The sequence below is a fragment of the Spermophilus citellus genome (assembly GCF_964194105.1).
Source record: "Spermophilus citellus genome assembly, chromosome: 4".
Classification (NCBI taxonomy): Eukaryota; Metazoa; Chordata; class Mammalia; order Rodentia; family Sciuridae; genus Spermophilus; species Spermophilus citellus.
This window is the reverse complement of record NC_138185.1, coordinates 39,155,602-39,178,859: the sequence shown is the minus strand read 5'-3', so window position 1 is coordinate 39,178,859 and position 23,258 is coordinate 39,155,602. Positions and strand designations below refer to the sequence as shown.

General features: G+C 35.1%; 1 protein-coding gene across 4 annotated transcripts in view; it reads right to left on the bottom strand.

Moving 5' to 3' along the window:
* Positions 1-2,396: 2,396 nt before the first annotated feature.
* Positions 2,397-23,258, bottom strand: part of NDUFAF5 (NADH:ubiquinone oxidoreductase complex assembly factor 5) — a 33,353-nt gene continuing 12,491 nt past the window's right edge. For 2 of the 4 annotated variants that reach the window (XM_081293545.1, XM_081293544.1), the window contains 6 exons: positions 20,920-20,959; positions 17,616-17,813; positions 11,384-11,444; positions 3,347-3,430; positions 2,637-2,719; positions 2,397-2,507 (listed from right to left, as the gene is read on the bottom strand). In XM_081293545.1, coding sequence (XP_081149671.1) covers positions 2,415-2,507; positions 2,637-2,719; positions 3,347-3,430; positions 11,384-11,444; positions 17,616-17,813; positions 20,920-20,959 — 559 coding nt within the window. In that variant the 3' untranslated portion in view covers positions 2,397-2,414. Of the gene's footprint in view, positions 2,508-2,636; positions 2,720-3,346; positions 3,431-5,941; positions 6,043-11,383; positions 11,445-17,615; positions 17,814-20,919; positions 20,960-23,258 lie in introns of those variants that run through there. The other 2 variants (XR_014021895.1, XR_014021896.1) reach the window with 2 other exon arrangements.

The window sequence follows — 23,258 nt, the reverse complement described above, 5'->3', positions numbered from 1 at the left end:
TCCATACAATTAAAGCTTGATAAAATACTTCAAGTAGCTATTAACTAAAAAACTAATTTTACCTCTGTCACTTACATTAAAAGAATTCCATTACTGCCAATCACATTAAACAATAGGAGTCCTCACTTAGTTGTGTTAATTCTTTTAATTTTTTCAAACTAATGGAGCTTATTTTTGAGAAAGCCCAAGTAGACTCCTCTCCAGTCTCACCTCACTGTCCACATATACCCTACGGCTATTAAACAAACAAAAGTAATATTCCTGGTTTAAAAAAAAAATCCAAATTTACAGAAAGGTAAAAATCTAACAGGTATAAGTGTTCCTCCTAGTTTTTCCATCCCCTGACAGACATTCAAACAGAATGACTGACACAGACACATCTAGTTCCTCAGCAATAATCACTTAACAGTTTTGTATGTGTACTTTAAAAACAAAAATTAATGTGGGCTGGGATTGTGGCTCAGTGGTGGAGTGCTTGCCTAGCATGTGTGAGGCACTGGGTTCGATTCCCAGTACCACATATGAATAAATAAATAAAAATAAAATTCCATCGACATCTAAAAAAATATTTTAAAAAATTAATGCATGTCAACTTGTGTCCTTTTGGAAACATAAATACCTAGAATTTATATATCCTTCAGTCTTCAGTTTAATTTTAATACCAAGGTTGTTGTTGTTCTCTTCAAATTCCAAAAATTAAGCTAAAAACAAAACAAAACAAAACAAAAACCCCAAAACAAAAAACAAAATCCAACTTCCCAAATTCTACTTCATTAGTATTTTCTTTCATTTTGTGTTAAAAACAAAAATAGAGGCTGGGATTGTGGCTCAGTGGTAGAGCGCTTGCCTACATGTGAGGCACTGGGTTCGATCCTCAGCACCACATAAAAATAAATAAAATAAAATAAAGGTATTGTGTCCAACTTAAAAAATACACACACACACACACACACACACACATATATATATATACACATATACATATACATAAAACAAAACAAAACAAAAAATAAAACAAGAAAGCTACCAAGAACATGATATTTCAAATATCAGATTTTCCCCAAATTTTTCTCCTATAAAACTTTGGTTTTTAACTATAATTTAATCTTTGGAAAGGCATGTTTTTCATGTAATTTAGTTCAATTCAAAATATAAGTGAATAACTACTATGTGCAAATTAGTAGGCTTTGTGCAGGGTAAAACAGCCCCCACTCATGAAGAGCCTGGTACTTCTTTGGTCAAGGAAGGGTAAGCATGTGGGAGAGAGACTGAGAGGAAAAAGATAAGTAAATAGTATAATAAATTACTTAAGGCTGAAGAGGAGGCTGGGACAAGCAAAATAGCTTGCCACTAACTGAAGAAAATGGACTTGGCACTCACTCTTGCTTGTTCTCCAGCTTCCTCCTTGTTTCCTCTTTTTACCAGTATCTTCTTCCCATTGATTCTAAGATGTGTGAGCTTGACTGTTTCCAAATACTTCTGAAACTTAGATGACAATGGTCAGTGAACATGAATTAGCATGGTACTACTAAAGGTCTGAAATTACAAAGGAAAGTCTAAAAATAACAGCTCATTTAATCACTGCATAGAGACTTTTATACATGTGATTTTGTCTCTGTAACTCTTTAAAATGTTTTCTTCTTTCCTAAGGTAGGGTGGGATATAAAACCATGGTGGTTCCACCCTGACCATGGAGGTGAAAACAAAGAAAGATTAGAATTCACATGCTTTTAAAAAGGGGGAAAAGGGCAAGGAGGGATTAAAAAAAATACATGTTCTTCTAAAGTTCAAAATTACACAGCAGCTCTTAAAAAGGCACATAATCTTGTTTCTCTTCAAGGCAAAGAAAATAGTTTGACAAATAATTTTGGCTTAAGTATTTTATATATCCTTCAGTCTTCAGTTTCATTTTAATATCAAGGTTGTTGTTTTTGTTGTTTTCTTCAAATTTTATAGCAGTCATGACAAAAAGTCTGTTTTCATTCTAAATGGGCCAGAACTCTAAAGGATCTCTCATGTTCTTCCTCTCATTCCATGGCTATGGTCCTCCCACAGAAGTAACAAAAGAACAGAGGAGGAAAAGGTACAAAAATGCCAGCATGAGCAATGTTTTCCCATCAAATCAAAATTTATATATATTTGTAGGTTTTCAAGGAAAACATTTTCTTTCTCTTAGGTTGAATAGGCAAAAAAGATCCAAATCCCTAGATAATAGCATCCTTATGAAAATAAAAACAATGTGACCCTGCAATGCTTACAAAATATAGATGTGGTATTGAGTTATTCTAATTACTTGATTTCAGCCAGTAAATGATTTATAGATTGCTCCTTGCTTCAAAATGTATTAATTTTCTATGTGAAGACTATCGATTTCTGATGAAAATTCTGGACTATAGTAACACTGAATAAAATATTTATTGTGACTTTTCCGTCTGTGACATAAGATTGTTTAATTTTCCTAGCTCTCCAAATGACACGGTTGCAGAACCTCTTTCAGCTGGTCTTGCCTGAAAATAATGATAAAGATTCAAGATATTAGAAATACATATATATAGTCCTTATTCCCTTAATCTTTTCATATAAGAAAACCCACCCTAAGTTAATAAACAATGAAAAATAAACAGAAATAATGTTACCTGAGAATCATGATACTTCCATCCTATCATGTAATAGATCTGGTATGTGGCAGGTACTGAACCATCTTCATTTCTGTACATTTCTATAAAGACAAGTAATAGTTAAAGTCTTAAATAATGCAAGTGGGGAGAAAATTTGCTCAATAAAACTCACCTCCTGCAAAGATAAATGGGTACTAGGATACCATATTTCACTGCATAATCATCACCACCACATTAATGTATGTTCACAAGTATTCTGTGCATCCTACTCTGTGCATCCAAAGACAGTTTTAGTAAATTTAAAAAAAAAAAAAATTGTAGTTGTCTTTGTTAATTTTTATGTGGTGCTGAGGAGCGAACCCAGTGCCTCACCTATTTGAGGCAAGTGCTCTGCCATTGAGTTACAGCCCCAGCCCACAAATGATTTTTAAGTGATACTAGCACTTTTTTTGCAAAAAAAATTTGGCACAAAATCTGATACGATTATGTAGTGAAATATGGCAATTGCAGGGTTCTTAGAATGCCTTACACAAAAAATTCTTAACATGGAGAGACTGACAATAAGCAGATAAGGGTTATTTGGAAAAAGATACAGAGCTACTGCATCTATATATCCGAGAGGAAGAACATGAAGTCTGATGGTACTTAACAGTTAACAAAAAAGCACTGGCAATGTTAAGGGAATTAACATGACATAGCCCAGGTGGAAAAAGCAGCCAATCCTTTACCTCCATAAACCGCTGCAGCTGCCAGCATTGTTTCTCTGTGTAGCAGGGCTTTCCTATTCCAAGAACAGTTACTCTCACCCATACCTAAAAATATACCAAAGGCAATTTGAGAGAAAACAGCAAATACTCAGAACAGCTCAATATCACTGATTTAACATATCTTATCCAAAAATGAATCTATCCTCAGTCTCTGATTATCATGTATTGTACAATAACCTAAATCTCATTTCACTTTCAGATTATAGGTGCCTGATTCTTAAGCACAATTATTTGAAGCCTCTTGAATATTAAGACAGGTAAAGAAACCAATTTTTAGGAGGGAAACCTCACAGTGTTTTTCTTACTAACACTAGTCTAAAAATAAGTTAGTTTGACAAAAGCAAGGTGACTGGCCCCTCAGATGAGTCATCAGGATCGATAAGTGCCTTTCTAAGAATGTCACATCTTATGCCTTTTAGTTGTATTCTTTTAAAAAGGACAGGATAATGCCACAATGCCTTATTCCTTCTAAGCCAAAAATGTAAGCATTCTTTTCAGAGACACTTCCCTTAATATCTTAAAATTTATTTTTAGACTTCTTTCATTAAAGTTGATGGTTAAGAGTAGGATATTATTCTACTATTTGTTTTTTTTTAATATCTTTTTATGTTGTTTATTTGTTTTTATGTGGTGCTGAGGATTGAACCCAGGACCTCACACGTGCTAGGTGAGCACTCTAACACTGAGCCACAACCCTAGCCCTATTTGTTTGTTTTGTTAAATGTCCTTTATTTATTTTTTCTAAATACTTTTTTAGATTTTGATAGATCTTTATGTATTTATATGCAGTTCTGAGACTGAACCCAGTGCTTCACACATGCTAGGCAAGTGCTCTACCACTGAGGTACAACCCCAGCCCTTATTCTATTATTTGTTAAAAGTTAATGTTGCATATTTGATTTTTTTAAATATATAAACAAAATTACTATAAAAGACTACATTTTGATCCAGTCTTCAAAATGAAAAGAATTTTAAAAAAGGAAAATTCTATTTATTCTTTTATTTATTTATTGTACTGAGGATTGAGCCCAGGGCACTTAACCACATCCCCATACCTTTTTATAAAAATTTTTTGAGACAGGGTCTCCTAAGTAGCTTATGTCCTCACTAAGTTACTAAGGCTGGTCTAATACTTGTGATCCTCCTATCTCAGCCTTCCGAGTTGCTGGGATTACAGGCATGCACCACTGTGCCTGTCTCTATTTACTATTTACATTAAACTTTACTCCACTATCAAATGTCAGTTTCTTTTGTTTTTTCTACTTTCGCAAATCGAGAAATGAATGAACTCATTCATTTTAATCTATTGAATACTGATACTCATATCAGTATTCAATAGATTAAAAATAATAATCTTCTAAGTTTTCAATAGCTTTATTAAAAACAATCAACAAGTTAGCTGCAATAACTAAACCTTTCTCTTCTTTCCAATCTCAGAAGGTTCCTGTTAGCCTCTAAAATAATGAATCTGATTCTAAGTCCATCCTACATCCTTTGAGTTTAGTAGCATCAATTCATGAAGAACAATAGATATAAACTAGTAGATTAATCATCAAGAAAAATGTGGAGCTTATTCTTGCTGTCAAGAAGCAATTGGACTATTTTAGAACTATTACTCTGGGTCTTCAGGGTGACCACACTAGATGACTTCTAAAGGCTTCTACATAATTTAATTTTAAAACATTCTCTTACATAGTAAGTAAACATAAACTGAGACTTACATTGGAAGAGTTATTGCTGATGAAGAATATATTTTCATTTCTGTTTAATTTCCCATTGCCCTGGCTTACTTACAGAGTAGATATAGACAAGAAGAGGGGAAGCCAGATTAACTGTTTTTTAATGTAAACATGTGATGCACCAGACATTCTAAAATGCCTTTGAAACAACCAATATTTGGATATACTAGTTAACTTTACTAGACATATGCTGTCTCTGCAGGTCTGGCCCAGATCAGCCATGGAGAAATGCAAAGAGCACTGCCACATGCATTGGTGATAACTGCTGCTATAGTAGTTCATTCTTCCTTCACAAGAGAAACATACTGCCTTACTTTCTTTGTGGAAGCAGTGTAGAGTGGTGGAAAGAATCCATCTTTTGGGATCATAATGCTTTATAACCTGGGACAAAGTGATCTAACCTCTCTTAGGCTCAATTTTGACATCTTTAAAATGGAATGACATATAATACATTATGATGAAGCTTTACCGAAGACTACCTAGGAAAAATATTTCTTACTTCAGAAGTATTCTGGGCTTTGGGATAACAGAAGAATCAAGCCAGCAAATAACTGTTTAAAACTCTCACAGTGTTTTTTTTTAATATTTATTTTTTTTTAGTTCTCGGCGGACACAACATCTTTGTTGGTATGTGGTGCTGAGGATCGAACCCGGGCCGCACGCATGCCAGGCGAGCGCGCTACCGCTTGAGCCACATCCCCAGCCCCTCACAGTGTTTTTAAGGTTAAGTTCAACTGCTTACTAAAATTAAAAAAACCTTATGATAGTTTATCAGGAACAATACTTGGTATTGCCTAAAAACAATAAGTGAACTTACCTTAAAACCACTGTGAAAGCCTCGAAAATTTCTCATGCACTCATCAGTTGATAGGTAACATGTTTTGTAAAATTAGTCAACATTCTGGACTTTTTTTTTTTCTGTGAATTAACAATAATGGTAGCTTAAATGAGACATAAGCGCAACCATTGAGAAAAAAGTATAACACCAATATAAGACACAAAAACCAATTTGAAGGTAACATTCTAGTCAGCAAAGGAGCATATCTGAAGTCTCCTAGGCTGCTCCTATCTGCCATAAACATTTTCCCCATCCTATCTGCTTCTGACATTTTACATGGCAGAGTGGTTGAGATTTAAGGTTACGTGACTTAGGCTGCTTGCCTGTATAATTCCTGACTACTTACTAACTACATTATCTTGAACAGTAACTTCTCTTTGTGCCTTAGTTCCCTTATATATAGTCTTACCTTCTTCATTAATGATGCTGGATGGTGAGCTTTCTAACACACTAATCTGACTATTCATCTTTAGGCAACATTCTTCCAAGATGCTACAAGGCTCAACTGAAAATTCACAGAAATCTCTGATGCTCTATTGTTTCTACGATCTCCCCATTCTACATACCCAAGCAATACTGAGTTACTGTATAGTGTTTTCATTGGGAGAGTGAAGAATCTGCATATCTTCTTATGACTCCATAATTTTATAGGAGCTAGAGCTAGTTGTATCCTAGATGTAGAATACATGCCCCCCAACCAAAGCAGACCACTTCTGGTGTATTCATTATAATTTAGGTGCTGCCTTTTTTGCAAAAGTTTCCCTAGACATATTTAGGGCTTTTTCCTTATGTTTCTCTCATTTTACAGTTGAAGGCTTGTCTATTTCTGTGGATGGGTCTGTCTGTCTCTCTCTTCTAGAATATCAGCTACTTGAAGGTCAGGAGCTATGTATTTTCACCACTGGCTCAGTGGTTGGCACATGGTACACACTCAATAAATTTAAGTTAATGAATATAATATGCATCAGTTAATGTTTATATCTAATTTGTTACATATCACTTTTTAAAGTTATATTTAGATAATTCCTCTTAATCCTCTTATGGATCATAGATATAAGAGACCAAAGTGTGCCAGATGTCATGGTACACACCTGTAATCCCAGCTACTCAGGAGGCTGAAGCTAGAGGATCTCGAGTTCTGGGTCAGTTTGGGCAACTCAGCTAGACACTGTCTCAAAAAAATAAAGGGCTGGAGAAGGTAGCTTAGTGGTAGAGCACTTATCTAGTACATATGAGGTCTTAGGTTCAATCCCTAGTACCACCAAAAAATTTTAAAAAAGACTCAAGTACATGATTTTTTTTTTCTGAAAGAGGAGAGAGGGAGAGAGAGAGAGAGAGAGAGAGAGAGAGAGAGAGAGAGAGAATTTTTAATATTTATTATTTTTTAGTTCTCGGCGGACACAACATCTTTGTTGGTATGTGGTGCTGAGGATCGAACCTGGGCCGCACGCATGCCAGGCGAGTGCGCTACTGCTTGAGCCACATCCCCAGCCCAAGTACATGATTTTTGTAAAAGTTCTACAGTAAAAGAGAAGAACTGACAAAGTCTCTTGAAGGTAAATATTAGGAATAGTTCTCAAAATATCAGACTCATTTAAAAAGGTTAGAGGAAAGTTTTACCACTTGGGAAGGGACCTGAGGCAAACTTCTGGGGAGCTAAAAATGTTGTATAAATTGGAAAGTGGTTAAAAATGCAAGCAGCTCTACCTATAAGACTAGTGAATTTTACTGAACACATATGCCAACTTCATTTTTTAAAAAAATATACACATATCAAATATGCAGTAAGGACTTTGGATTCAAAGTATAACATTTAATGTGAGCACAGACAAAAGATTTCTGTGCCTCAAACTATGCACCTGTAAAAACAGGATATCTGAAAATTGTACTAAGCACAAAGAACCATATTTTAAAATCAGTGGGCAGTAACCTTTTCCAACTGATAGGTCTAATTTTTAGTCTCTTTTCTTTCTTGAAATGAATCATGAGTACAGCATTTATTATAGAACAGAACAAAAATAAATACCATTATTTGAAGAACAGTTTTATCATTGGAGCCTAAATGAGAAATAATCAGCTCACTACCATCTCTAAGGCTTTGGATAAAGTGGGCTCCCTGATTATGGAGTTTTAGTACTTGGGGGCAATACTCAGGAAGAGGGTTTTGTGATTTTTTTTACTGATTTCTAACATTTTGAGCATGTACCTATAGGATTCCAATTCTGCACTATATATAAAAGGTGACTAAAATGATGTTTTCAGCTACTCAATTTCTGCTTGCAAAGTTGACAGAGTACGATACTCAAGCCAGACAATGCGTGAAACGGACTTTATTACCAATAGACAACTACAAGCCAACAGGATCAGTTAAGACAGCACCAAAGTAAGAACTGGAAGCAAGAGTTTGGTCCCAACTCTGCCACTAACAGTCAAGTGTTCTCTTTTCTCACTTGTAATACAGGAGTAAAGTAGTTATCAAGAGGACAACTGAAGGAAGCAAGCACAGAAATGCTTGCAAAACAAAACTATAAATCTATAAATAAAAACTAGGTAAGTATTTTTATCACCCTATTTTAAATTATTTTATAATTTTTCAGGACCATATAAAGGGTACCCCGTGTAAGTATAATTCTGGTTTCACGGAATACACATTTAATTCCTCTAGCTTCTCCCATTTCTATGCCCTAAGTGAAAAAGAAAGCATTTCACAAAGTCTCACAAAGGAGGTCAGCTGAGGGTCACTTTTGAGAAAATCACTTCTCCAGCAGCCTTCTCAAGCGGCTTGCATACCTCACCTCTTTAGGAGTTGGGAGGTAGGGTTTGTGCCCTTGCTGTTCCCCAGAGCCTCTTTCATGCTGCTACTTCCTCCACCCTCTGAAACACCCTGCTGAGTTCCATACCATTTGGCCATAACCACCTCCCACTCCTGCTCACTGTCAAACATAACAGCTTCATCAAAGGGTTAAACACTTGGCTCAATTTTTCCCTAAACTCCAGTCCTGCCACCATCGTGGATGACTTCAATGTTAATAATCATCAAATTCCATGGCCTCTAAGATTTTTTAATTTACTCATCTTTGGTAAAATTTTCTATTACCCTACTTCTGTCTTTGTATCTGGGGTAAGTCCCAGCCTGAGAGTTATCACTTACTATCATTATTTTACTTCCCAAATCAAACATCCCATTTTCTGACCATATCTTTCTATTCCTCCAGGGTTTTCAGGTACTTCAACCACAACCATTCTCTAACTGCTTTTGGAATTGCCACTGCATGGCTTCTTTCTCCCAATTTGTTAGCTCATTTGCCCCTACCCCCATTTCCTTTTTTCTCCAGTCTAGATTCTTTGGCTAATCATTTCAGTTACATTACTGCTATATCTTTTGCTTTTGTCTTTGTCTCACCAAGCAAAACCCCAACCCAAACTAACCCTGCTTATATCTGCTTATCTGTGTCTAATTCTCAGTTGCCAACTACTATAGATGTATCTGACCAAATTCAAATGCACCCTTCAAACTCTGTAACTTGTCCTGGTTGATTTACCTCCCCTTTCTTTCCAATGACTATTTTGAATCTTTTCCACACAATTCTCTAACTTTTGATCCTTTCATTCTCAACATATGGTATCACTTTGTTTGAAAAAGATAAACCCATGAGATTAGAACTTCCTGTTATCAAACATAAACACCTACATCCATTAGGACCATCCCACTTCCCTTCCTTCTATAAAACTGTCCCTCCCCTTATCCAATGTCAACTCCATCCTTTTTATCTCATTCTACCTTCTCTGAACCTGATATCACCATTATCATCTTCTCTCTTCTGGAGTCATCTCTCCTATGGAAGAACCTGGGTTCTTACACTCAGCAGTTAAGTTGTAACCTTTTCATACCTCACTTCTTCAGTCAGACCTCTTGAGCAGAAAGTATCTGCTCTCTCTTGCTCCTTGCCTTCCACTTATATCTGAACCTACTCCCAATACCACTACTACTCTACTACCCTAACTCCAAAAAGGAATTCTCACCAAAGTCACCAATAACCTTCTAGTTCTTAAAGCTAGTGAATTTTTCTTTCAGTCTGCATTTTGCTTTTGATGCTGTTGAGTGCTCCTATTGTTTTGCAACCCTTTCCCTTGGTTCAAGGAATTCTAAAACTTTTCTGGCGTTTCTGTTGGCTATTCCTTCTCAGTCATTCTATAGGCTCATCCTTCTGCCTGGCTGTTATATAAGGCTTGTAGGGGTCAGTACCAAGGAACTTTCCCTATTCATTCCATGCTCTTATCCCAGGAAATTGCTTCACAAATGACTCACAATTTTAACCATGCCAGTGGCCTTCTACTTATAAACCCAACTACCTACATGACATCTCTGATATTTCAAAAGCACTTCACACCTGATATATTCAAATATGAACATAAAACGTGAATATAAAAACTGTCAGAACTGTCTCTGCTCACCCACATTCATCTTCTACTGTTTGTCCATGAAGGGCACCAACCATCTGGTTATGAGCTAAAACTTAGCAATTATGTTTGAAACACTTCTGTCCTTCATCCACCCACACATCAAATTCATAGGAAGAACTGTCAAATTTCCCTCCTAAATATCTCTGGGATGCATTTTCTTTTCCCAATTTCCATTGCTACCACTCTAGTATAAATCATCATCACCTCTTGGAAAGCTTTACAGCAGTAAGTCTCACTATTAGTTTACCTGCCAATTCTTGCTTTCAGCCTATAAATCTTATGTTGTATTCCCCCTATTAAAACACTTCAAAGGGCATTTTAAGGACAAACAACCTTAACAAGGTCCTAAGTTCTGTGACCCCTATTTATCAACTGTTTCATCATATGTCCTCCTTCTTCCCTGTAGTATAGCCAAAATGCCCTCTCAGTTTTTGTCATATTCTTTCTTACAAAGGACCTTTGCATATGCTGTTTTCCTTACCTGGGACTTACTTTCCTGCCCTTTCCACCTTTATTTTTTTAAAACCCAGCCCAATTGCATCTTCCTCAAACAAGACTCCTTTGAGTCTCTCTGATCAGGATCAATCATTGATAAAACCCTGATCCTAAACCTATCCAACTACCTGCTTCCTTGTACCTGAACCTGAGATGCCAACTTCTGCTGGAGAAAGTCACTGATACGTTCTACCATCACTAGAAAAGTCCTGCCATCCTTCTAGAAGCAGCCAGAGCCCTAAATACCCCTACTTCACAGAACTGACTGCAATTATAATTTAACAGTTATCTTTGTGACAACTGTCAAGTGTCTGCCTTCTCCATTTGAAATCATAAGCTACATGAAGATAGTATGCTTTCTCCTCATCAATGGATCCCTAGTGCTTACCCCAACGCCTGCCAGAGTGGACTCTCAAAATATATCTCTCAAAAGGAGTCTAAAAATTGTTTAAAATGCATTACCTTGTAAGTCTTCCATCAATTCAAACATCCCAGGATAGTTAACTTGAATTTCATCCGTATCCTATTTAAGAAGGAAAAGGAATATCCATTTGACATTCATCATTTAAAAAAAAAAAATCCAGAGTTGAGAAGGGGCTGTAGAGATTTCCTAGATAAAGTCTTCATGGTAAGCAGGAAATTTTCTTTATAATATTCTTTACAGTTATTATCTGGCTTATGCTTGACTTAAGAAGATCTCAAAATGTTGAATAAATACTTTTCACTTTAGACCTCGTTCTACCTCATTCTCTTATATTGTGACAGAATTATTCCTAAAACTCCATCAACTGGTTATAGTTCTCTCCTTGGGAACAACATGGAATAACACAATTCTGTACTCTATAAACCATGACCCTTTTCTCTTAAGTCTCTGAAAATTCTTCCAGGACAAAACAGTTTTGCTTTTTGGCAAGGGAGCCAGTCTTGTAGATAAAACTTACAGATCCTTATATGTTCTGACTACATTTCACAGGACATGGTCAATATCAATCTTTCTTAAAATGCAGTACCAGAATTGAGCCAAATACAGTCATGTCCCAACATGTTTTCATTCTACTACTACTTCTTTTTTTTTTTAAATATTTTTTTAATTGTAGGTGGACAATTTATTTTTATTTGGTGCTGAGAATCGAACCCAGTGCCTCACACATACCAGACAAGTACTCTACCACTGAGCCACAACCCCAGCCCCTTCATTATACTTCTAATAATTCAGCCCAAACTATACTGGCTTATTTGGGAAATGAGCACATTGCTGGTTCATGTACAGTTTATTTCTCAAATGAACTACTGAATAATGTCTCCCGCTTCTTCATGAAGTTTGACACCAGAGTTCATTGTTGATACAGTAGCAGAGATCACTGATGCTTCCCAAATATCCAGATGTCTTTGATACTTCTCAGCCTCAGACATTCTTTTCAGGCCAAAAAAAAAAGAGGTGCCAGGTACTAAAGGGCTTGTGAGCCTTTCCTTGTCATATCTCTTTTGCTGTGGTGACCTTAAAGGACACAAGGGCCAGATGGCATAGCTACAAAAAGGCGATGGGAGGCTGGAGTGCAACTCAGTAGTAGATCACTGTTCAGCAGTGAAGCCCCAGGTTCATTACCCAACACTGGAAATATATAGAGCTCCAAAATAAGATGTGCTGTCCAACCAGTACAAGGCTGTGATGTAATAAAATTTTACTGTGTTAAGAACTAAGGTGAAAGAGTTTGTGTCTATTGGAAACTAGTTCTAAATAAATGTCATTAGTAGATGACCGACTAAATTAAGAATATCTACCAACCAACTAAAAACAATGAGGTAGATATGTCTGCAGGAGAAGGTCTCCAATATCTATGAAAAAGAAAACAAAAGAGTGAATGTTAAAAAGAAAAATGTGCATATTACTACATATGTGGGTTTAAATCTGATCTATAGGGAAAATTGTTTTGAAAGTATAGGATATAGTTAACAAATCTTTGGGGGGAGAGTCAAGGTATCAGTAGTTAGGTGGAGCTTTCTTTTCACTTTAGACCTCGTTCTATCTCATTCTCTTTATATATATATATATATATATATATATATAAACGAATTAAAAAAAAACCATTTGCATGGATCAGGTTGTGTGAAGGGCTTTTATTAAGACCACCTTTGGATAGTTGGACTATGAATATTCCATCTATACACATTTCTACACTAACAAACTATTTCAAAAGAGACTCTGGCTATGGGTGGGTGCATGAGATGGGGTAAGAGGTTCTAAGATTAAAAACAAAATTCCTACCAGGCTGATACTTAATTATTAAGCAGTACCCTTTAAAAGTAACTTTTCAATAAAACCATCTAAAAATACTATCTCCATCTCAATCAAAGCTTTCTCAAAGGCCTTATTCATGGGCTAGGGTTGTGGTTCAGTGGTAGAGTGCTCACCTACCATGCATGAGGCCCTGGGTTCAATCCTCAGCACCAAATAAAAATAAAGATATTATGTTCACCTAAAAAAAAAAAAAAAAAAAAAAACCCTAAAAAATAAATATATTTTTAAAAACAGATCTTATTCAAATTAATCTGCAGTCACCCCATCCCCACACTCTCTCCTGATGTTTTAGAGGCTTTACATTACCCTAGATTGTTTTTTCACTTCAATTACAGATTTGTTACAGCAATATAGGGGATAATTCTTAAGAGGACAGACTGTGAAGGTAATCTCTTAAATATTTTAAGTAAAATATATATTAGAGATTAAAGCTTTAAACCAGTGGTTTCTGATTTATTTTTAGTCAAGATCTCTCACAAGATCTGACAAAAACCACAGGTACTTTCCTCCCAATCTGAACAATGAAAAACAAATTTGCATGTTATATTCCAGGATTGCTGAACCCTTTAAAGTCTACTGAGAGGTCCACTATAAATCCAAAACATCAGGCAGGAATCTTTACTGTTTTCACTGCTATATTCAAAACCTGAGACAATGTATGGTGTATAGAAGGTACTCAATGTTTGTTGGAAGACTAAATAAATAAATAAATTAAATAAATAAATGGAATAGAAGAACACTCACTGTAGTATTGTTTCTACTGGTTAAAAAATAGAAAACATAAATATTGTTCAGAGGGAAATAATTAAATAAAACCATGGTACATTCATACTAGGAAATAAAATGTAGAAGTTGAATAGGGGGGCAAATATATCTACATTGATTTAGAAAACTCTAAAATATACCAAGAATAAAAAGTACATTTCAGAAATATTCATATGTATAAGTGCTATATATAGTACTGTAAAGTAGTTCATGGAAAAAAAAAAATCTGGAACATTACACACCAAACCGATAATAGTAAGCTACTTCTGGAGCAGTAGTTCTCAAAGAGTGGCTTGGTGAATCCTGGGATCTCCAGAACCCTTTTGGGAGCTTATAAAGTCAAAAAAATTTTCATAATAATATTAAGATATTATTTGCCTTTTTTATTTCTTATTCTATGGAGGTGTAGACTCTTTCAGAAGCTGTATGGCATGTAGTGTAGCAAAAATGTAAATGCAGAAACAGACATGAGAATCTAGCTCTCTTTTATTAAGGTAAACATTACAGAAATTTGTAAAACTGTGAAGTAATGACATTCATTTTTTAAAAAAATATTTTCTAGTTATTGATGTACCTTTATTTTTTATTCATTTATATATGGTGCTGAGGAACAAACCCGGTGCCTCACACATGGTAGGCAAGTGCTCTGCCACTGAACTGAGCCACAACCCTAGCCCAACATTCTTAATTCTTTAATTCTCAATTTTCTTTTTAGAAAATATAGTCCTTTTCCATAAAAAAATAGGTTTTTGTATTAACAAGTAATTGGCATATTATTGTTAGTTCTAAATGAATTAATAAATACTAAAACAAACAATTTTAATTTCTAATATGTATTAATAAATACCAAAACAAACTTAATTTTAATTTCTAATATGTAGTCAAATAAATAAAAATCCTTTAAGGTCTTCAATAATATTAAAGTTTGTAGAGGCGTTCCCACACTAAAGAGAAAGCTGCCTTCAGAAGAAAGCCAAGATTTGGGGGATTAAAGAAAAAGGATAGACTTTTACTTTATCTGTATAGTTTAACATAACATACATATATATAAAATATGTGATTAAAAATACATGCAAAAGTACAATGAACCCTCAATGTACACTTGCCTGTGTCAATAATGTTGGCTTTGTTTACAAACTCACGCAAAGCATTTTTTTCTGATTTCCAGCTGTTCAATATCTCAGCAAAATTTCTACTCACTCAGGCCATTTAAAAGTTTATAAAAAATCAACACTAGACAGAGCTGGGAAGTCTTGAAGCTTATCTTTAGTTCCTAGCCTAGCCTTCCAGACTATTATTTCTTCCCTTTCCTGGAAGCCTCTTTGTAATATCAGAGACCTGCTAGTTTATACTGCTTGCTTTCTGTCAATACAAGGAAGGATATTACAATCTATTTTTTTGGTTGGTTAATTTTAGGAAATACATTTACACTAAAATCATCTCAGATAGCTATTTTAATTTTAAGCCTATCAGCTCTAATTATGCAATGAGAAACTTTTTTCAAGAAATTCCAATTTTTTCTAATCAGGTTTAGAGATTTTCTAAGACTGAACGATTTGAAAAATCACAGTAAAGCTACTCAACTCATTTATGAAAAGAGTAATGAGTTCTTTAGAAAGACTGTGCTATGGGAGGAAGATGCAAGGGGCCAATCACTGTTTTTCTAAACGACTCCCTCTTGGAAGCCTATTCCTGGAAAGTGCTAAAAGTACAAAAATGGGGAAAGAAGAAGGAAGAAGTTTATTGAGCATTTGTCATGGTCCAGCCATTTTACACCCTTTATCTTATTTAATATTAACAGCCACCTAAGGGGAATTGAACAGGCACTTCACAGAAAAAAAAATATGAATGGTCAACAAATATATATAAAAAAGTTTATCATCTTTAGCTATTATAGAAATACATTTTCATTTTTAAAGAAATGAATGCCCAAGGAGTGATACTGGACAAATTATATTGTTATATTGCGTGCTTGCAAATATGTAATAATAAATCCCATTATTATGTTCAACTATAAATCATCAAAAAAGAAAGAAAGAAAGAAAAGAGATTAAATAAATGAATGCTCAAAGAAATGAAGAAAATTACCTACATTCCCTCACTGGTAAAAGGGAAGAGTAAGGATTCAAATTATACCCAATGGACACCAATGCTATGTCCCATCACTGTACCATGCTGACTCCTTGTTTCTTCTGCACTGCCTGCCTTTGGGTCCTCTTTCTAAAACTCTTCAGTTGGGCTGGGGATGTGGCTCAAGTGGTAGTGCCCTCGCCTGGCATGTATGGGGCTCTGGGTTTGATCCTCAGCACCACATAAAAATAAAATAAAGATGTTGTGTCCACTGAAAACTAAAAAATAAATATTAAAAAAAATTCTCTCTCCTTAAAAAAAGAATTTAAAAATGAAACTCTTCAGTCCTAATGGAGTAGAACATCCTACCTTCTCTAACTCAATATATAAGTCTAGTCCTGGTTTCTGCAGTTTCTCACTGCTGCCTCATATGGCACTGTTTTAATTAAGAGATGGTGATGCCCTGTAGATACCTTTTATTCTATTATCTGTAATACTCTAACTCCCATACTATATTTAACTATGGATTTAAAGATTCTGTAAATTAAAAATGCTGTAATTGAAAAATGGAGCAGTATGTTTAGAAAACAGTCTCCTCAATTAACTAGGGTACATTTTTTGGAGTCACTTATTCTGGTAACAAATACTGAAAATTTTACATTCCTGCCTTGTATCAATCAATTTTGTATTTATGCACAATAAGAATTGTCAATAAAAGCTTTCCTTGAAACTACCATTTGACCCTGCTATTGCCCTTCTCGGACTATTCCCTGAAGACCTTAAAAGAGCACGCTACAGGGATACTGCCACATCGATGTTCAGAGCAGCACAATTCACAATAGCTAGACTGTGGAACCAACCCAGATGCCCTTCAATAGATGAATGGATAAAAAAAATGTGGCATCTATACACAATGGAGTACTATGCAGCAATAAAAAATGACAAAATCATAGAATTTGCAGGGAAATGGATGGCACTAGAGCAGATTATGCTTCGTGAAGCTAGCCAATCCCTAAAAAACAAATACCAAATGTCTTCTTTGATATAATGAGAGCAACTATGAACAGAGCAGGGAGGAAGAGCAGGAAGAAAAGATTAACATTAAACAGAGACATGAGATGGAAGGGAAAGGGAGAGAAAAGGGAAATTGAATGGAAATGAAGGGAGACCCTCATTGCTATACAAAATTACATATAAGAGGTTGTGAGGGGAATGGGAAAATAAACAAGGAGAGAAATGAATTACAGTAGATGGGGTAGAGAGAGAAGATGGGAGGGAAGGGGAGGGGGGATAGTAGGGGATAGGAAAGGTAGCAGAATACAACAATTACTAATAGGGCATTATGTAAAATTGTGGATGTGTAACCGACATGATTCTGCAATCTGCATTTGGGGTAAAATTGGGGGTTCATAACCCACTTCAATCTAATGTATGAAATATGATATGTCAAGAGCTTTGTAATGTTGTGAACAACCAATAAAAAAATAAAAAAAAAAATAAAAAATAAAGCTTTCCTTGAACTAAGCAATTAATGGATTACTTGATTCTCTTGATAGTTACCACAGTCAGGGTATTAAAGCCAGCTCTCCCGAGCAGATGTCCTAGGTCATTGACAGCAGTAAAAGGAGAAATGTGTGGAGAAAATCCTCCTTCCCTTTCTGTTTCGGCTAACTGCAATGAACACCGAAGCTCATAGAGCGTGTCACCTCCAAACATTGCACCGACGAAAACTCCATTTGGTTTTAAAACATAATGAATCTGTAATAAATACAAGATAATAAAACTATTTAAAATTGTACATGTAGAAATGTTAAAAGAATAAATACATGATGTCTAAATCAGTATTTTCCCAAATTAACAATAAGATATATAACATCTAACATGATCAGAAATTTCAGAAAGTTACTGCTGTATGATGAAGTTATAAAGAGAGATAATACACTCACTAGTAATAGTAAAATCTATTTTGATGCCTCCAGCATTGCTTTTATGGATTAGAATTGATTTGTCTTTTGGGGGTATTTTATTAAAAATATTAATCTCTGTAAAAATATGTTGCATGTCTTCAAATTTTATAATAGACACACTTACTTTTATAGTCAGAAAAACACTGAAAGAAAAAAAATTAAGTGTGGTAGACTGCAAAAATCACAGTCCTTCCTGTGTCTGTGCCCTCTGAAATGACATTCTGTGATAATACATATGGAGTCTACTTCCTTTTCCCTTCAATTTAGCTGAATGTAGTAGAAGTGACAGTGTATTAGTTTCAAATCTAGTTCTTAAATGGCCTTGCATGCCTCACCTTTTCTCTTGGAGCCCTGCCCAGGTCCCCATTGCCAACAAGCCTGAGGTAGCTGGGTGGAGGATAAGAGACATATGAAGTGGAGATCAGCCAGTTGTTTCAGCTGAGGCCATCTTAAACCATATAGTTTCCAATGGCAGATGGTCACAGACACATGAATGAGCCACACCAGGTCCAAAAGAATTTCCTAACTATATCCAGCCCAAATTACCAACCCACAAAATCATGAGCTAAATAAATAATTGTGTTAAGCTACTAAATTGGGATGGTTTATTATGCAGAAAAAGGTAATCAATAGAGAAATCACAATTCACAGCATTAACCCACTAACACATTGGTTTTCTTTAAAACATAATTATTTTCTATCTTTAAAGCAAAAGCAATTTATTATTTAGTTTTTGGTGGACACAACATCTTTATTTTATTTTTATGTGGTGCTGAGGATCAAACCCAGTGCCCCAGGCATGCCACGTGAGCGCACTACCACCTGAGCCACATCCCCAGCCCCAAGCAAAAGCAATCTTTAATTGTTAACTTGAGCAAAATACTGGCCAGACTGAACTCTAGACACATAAATGTTTACCCAGTGATTCTCTTAAGATTATAACTTGTAACTAGATTTGACTGTTTCAACAACAAAGACAAGGAGGACTTTTTTAAAAATATTTTTTTAATTGTAGATAGACCTTACTTTTTCAAAAAAATTTATTTATATGTGGTGCTGAGAGTCAAACCCAGTGCCTCCCTCACACATGCCAGGCAAGTGCGCTACTGCTGAGCCACATCCCCAGCCTGACAAGGAGGAATTTTAATCACACTAAGCTCTTCTAAGCATTATCTTAAATTTATATTTAATATATCATAAAGTAATTACAAGTAGTAAACAAACAAAAATCTTTTTCTTCTTCCCTTATACCTCTTCAGTATTACTTCTTTCTCTTTGTCACTTAAATTTTACACACACACACACATGATTTATTCCTCAGCTCTTTGCAGCCCCTCTCTACCTTGTAGGTCTTATCATCAACTATGATTTCACAAGGATGACTTTCCAATTTCTATCTTTATCCTGGGCATCTTCCCAGAACTCTAAACTCATCTTGAACTGCCATCGTCATGGATATTTGTCTTAGCAAACTTATCACTGCCACAGCTCCCACTCCATACAAGCAAAATACCTATTCTCAAACCAAATTCCTTTTCTAATTGTCGTATTTTGGTTAATTCCCATTTTCTATTTGCTTTATATAATCATTACCATTACCTTACTTTTGCTAATTATTCCTCCTAATATCCTCATCCAAAACTTTAAGATGATCCAAGCAGCATGGGAGGCTCAGGCAGGAAGACCACAAGTTTGAAGATAGCCTTAGCAACTTAGCTAGTCCCTAAGAAACTGAGCAAGACCCTGTCTCAAAATAAAACAAAAAGGGATGGGGATGTGGCTTGGTGGTTAAGTGCGCTGGGTTCAGTCCCTGGTACCAAACAAAAACAAAACATTAAGATGAACTTTTACTCTTTCCTCACTTTGATCTTCAGAGCTGACAAGTCATTAGACTATTTGCAGAATGCTAGAAACTTCTCCCTTCTTTTAACTCTTATCATTGTCACTTAGGTTTAGTTTCCTCAAGTCTGGATCACTGAAACAATCTCCCTGCAGTTTCACCAAATTTCTCCATGAATCGGTTTTCTAAGAAATGATATTATTGTGCAGGGTTATTTAATTCCCACATAAAACAGAACACCATAACTAGCAAAGAGTATGTGCCCAGCTATAGGATTTATTATCCTGCCCACCAAGCTTTTCAAACATGTCACTTTTCTTCTTAAAGTTCTCCAGTGGCTCTAAATTGCATAAAGAGTAAACTTCAGATTCCTGATCTGGCAACCAAGTTCCTCTTTTATGTGGTCCCAATATACCTCATCTCCCAGCACAAACTAACCCTCCAACAGCTTTCTTCATTATTCCTTCACACTGCTGAGGTTCTTATGCCTCCCCACCTATGCTGATTCTGTCTTCCTGAAATGCCCTCTCAATCCAAATCTCACCTAACCTCTAGTACTCAAGTAATTCCTTTCTAAGAACTTTCCTAGTCAACTCCAAGCAACAGTGATCTCTTTCTCTCCTTTGAATCCATTTTTTTTTAACTTTCTCCTCTCCTTTTCACTGATAAATGTTAGTTGACAAGCATTTCCCTAACACTTTCTACATATAAGGCATGGAGAAGATACAACATAAATAAATAGGATTTTACCCCTAAAATATTTTTAAGCAATTAAGGGAGAGAAGGAACCCAATAGAAAATGTCTTTATGTCAATATTATTTTGCACAGTTATCAAGCTTTTCACATATATTCAAAATTTGTCTTTACCTCAATGTACATTTTTTTCAATGTACACATTTACATGCCAAAGAACACCAGCCCACCAGAAACATACCCAGCCCACAGAAGATTGTAGTTGATTTGATTCCATTCTCCAATTGTCACATCATGATGAAAACATCTATAAGTTTCTAGTAGTAAATAACAGAATAGTAGAATCAATGGAAGGTTTCTTACCTGTTCAAGTGCTCTAGGAAGATCATTCACCCAATGCAAACTAAAATGTAGAAATATACTTATTTTAGCTTCATTAATATAATTATCATTATCAAAATATGATAAACCAAAAACATGGTGTTAATTATGAAGTCTGAAATTATATATCAATATTAGCAAATATTAGCAAAACTGTTTTCATACAATCTTTAAATAATAAACATTTCTAGGGCAAAATCTTTTTTCTACCGGTGAATAACTGTACTTACATAAAAAATCTGATATGATTATCTAACTAGTCTTCATCACTTAATAAGGTAAAAGTAATTTCTATTTGGCATTTCATCCAAATAGTAGTATTCAGAGGCTTTATTTGAAGAAAGAAGCTCATTAATTAAATCAATCAAGATATTTTCTGTTAGTCTAAAATAAAATTATCAGCAAATAAAAATAAAATAAAATAATCAGCAAATCTAAAACTTTCCCTAGGCAAACAGAATTATTCAAAGCTTAACTCAGTGAGTTTTCTGATAAACATCATCCTACCTTTTCTGCATTTTAAGATTTTATTGTAATTTTTTTAGAGCAGTTTTCAATTCATATCAAAACTGAGAGGATAGTACAGAGATTTCCCATATACCCCCATCCTGAAACATGCAATCTCCCCCCTTATCAACATCCTTATCAGTATAACACATTTGCTATAACTGAAAGATCTACCATGACAAATCATTATCACCCAAAGTCCATAGTTTACAGTAGGATGCACTCTTGGTGTACCCTCTATGGGTTTAGACAAATGTATGATGTTTATCACCATTACCATATTATATAGAATATTTTCACTCCCCGAAAAATCCTGTGCTTTGCCTACTCACCTCTTATACCATAATCCCTAGCAGCCACTGATCTTTTTTTACTGTCTCCATAGTTCTTCCTTTTCTGGTATGTCATTTAGGTGGATCACAGAGTATATAGGTTTTTCAGATTAGCTTCTCTCACTTAGTAATATGTGTTTAACTTCCCTGCATGTTTGGATTAGTAGAACCGCTCTGGAAAGCCATATGGTGACTTCTTGAAAAACTAGGAATGGAACCACCATATGACCCAGCTATCCCACTCCTTTGTGTTTATCTTTATGGAGAAACTGAAAGCAACAGAATTAGTTACTTGCAAATAGCAGGCAAATGAGCTAATGCTGAAAATTGGGTTCTGACTCTGTCCAGGGTTCTTTTCATAGATAAAGACTCTGTATGTTTTTCATTTCCTAACAGAATGGGTTTCTAAATTTGCTCAGTAGGTATAAAAAACAAACAAACAAACAAACAACAACACACTCAAGAAAACAGCAAAGATCATCAACTCTCCCAGTTAGCCTGTGACTGAGGGGTTTTCTAGAACACAGGACTATCAATGCTAAAACTAGCAAAGTCCTGGGCAGACTATGATGGCTGGTCACCATAAAACAGTTATCAAAAGGTTTAAATTGGATGTGACAAGCACAACAAACCTTTGAAAGAAAATCTATTTGACTATAAAAACACAGGAGAAATAAGATGCCACTGAAAATATTTTCTTTTCTTTATTGAACTCAAAGTTCTTTGAGGATAGGATCTGGTCTGATTTCATATTTGTATTTTCCCCAAAGCATCTAGATTAGTGCCTCATGTAATCTGTTCAAAAAATATTTATAGTACTTTTTTTTTTATAGTAAATGTAAAGGTACATGGTAGAGAACACAAAGGAAAAAAAAATAACCTTGTAGACTATCTTTCTATAAGAAAGAGTTAAAGTTTGAGGAAAACATCAGTTTTCCCTTATTTGCCAAATGACTATAAGAGTGCTTAATACTTGAATACTATGGCCAGTATACTCTTTCAAACTCCTGCCCCGATCAATACCAATTCCAGAATACTAAGTTAAATTGGGAAGGAATCCCCTGTATCACAGATAAGTTTTAGCCATTTGTAGAAAGTTGAGGATAAAGAGAAAGCTGAAAAACTAGCTCATATTATCTCTATCAGAAAGCACTGTATCCATAATCCTTTACCAGAGAAATCTTAAGTTTATACATTAAACTACCTGGTTTGTAATTTTAAAAATAAGTGATTAACAGGTGGTATAGCGATACCAGATTTCAAACTATATTACAGAGCAATAGTAATAAAAACAGCATGGTACTGGTACCAGAACAGGCGGGTGGACCAATGGTACAGAATAGAGGACACAGAGACCAATCCACAAAACTACAACTATCTTATATTTGATAAAGGAGCTAAAAACATGCAATGGAGGAAGGATAGCATCTTCAACAAATGGTGTTGGGAAAACTGGAAATCCATATGCAACAAAATGAAACT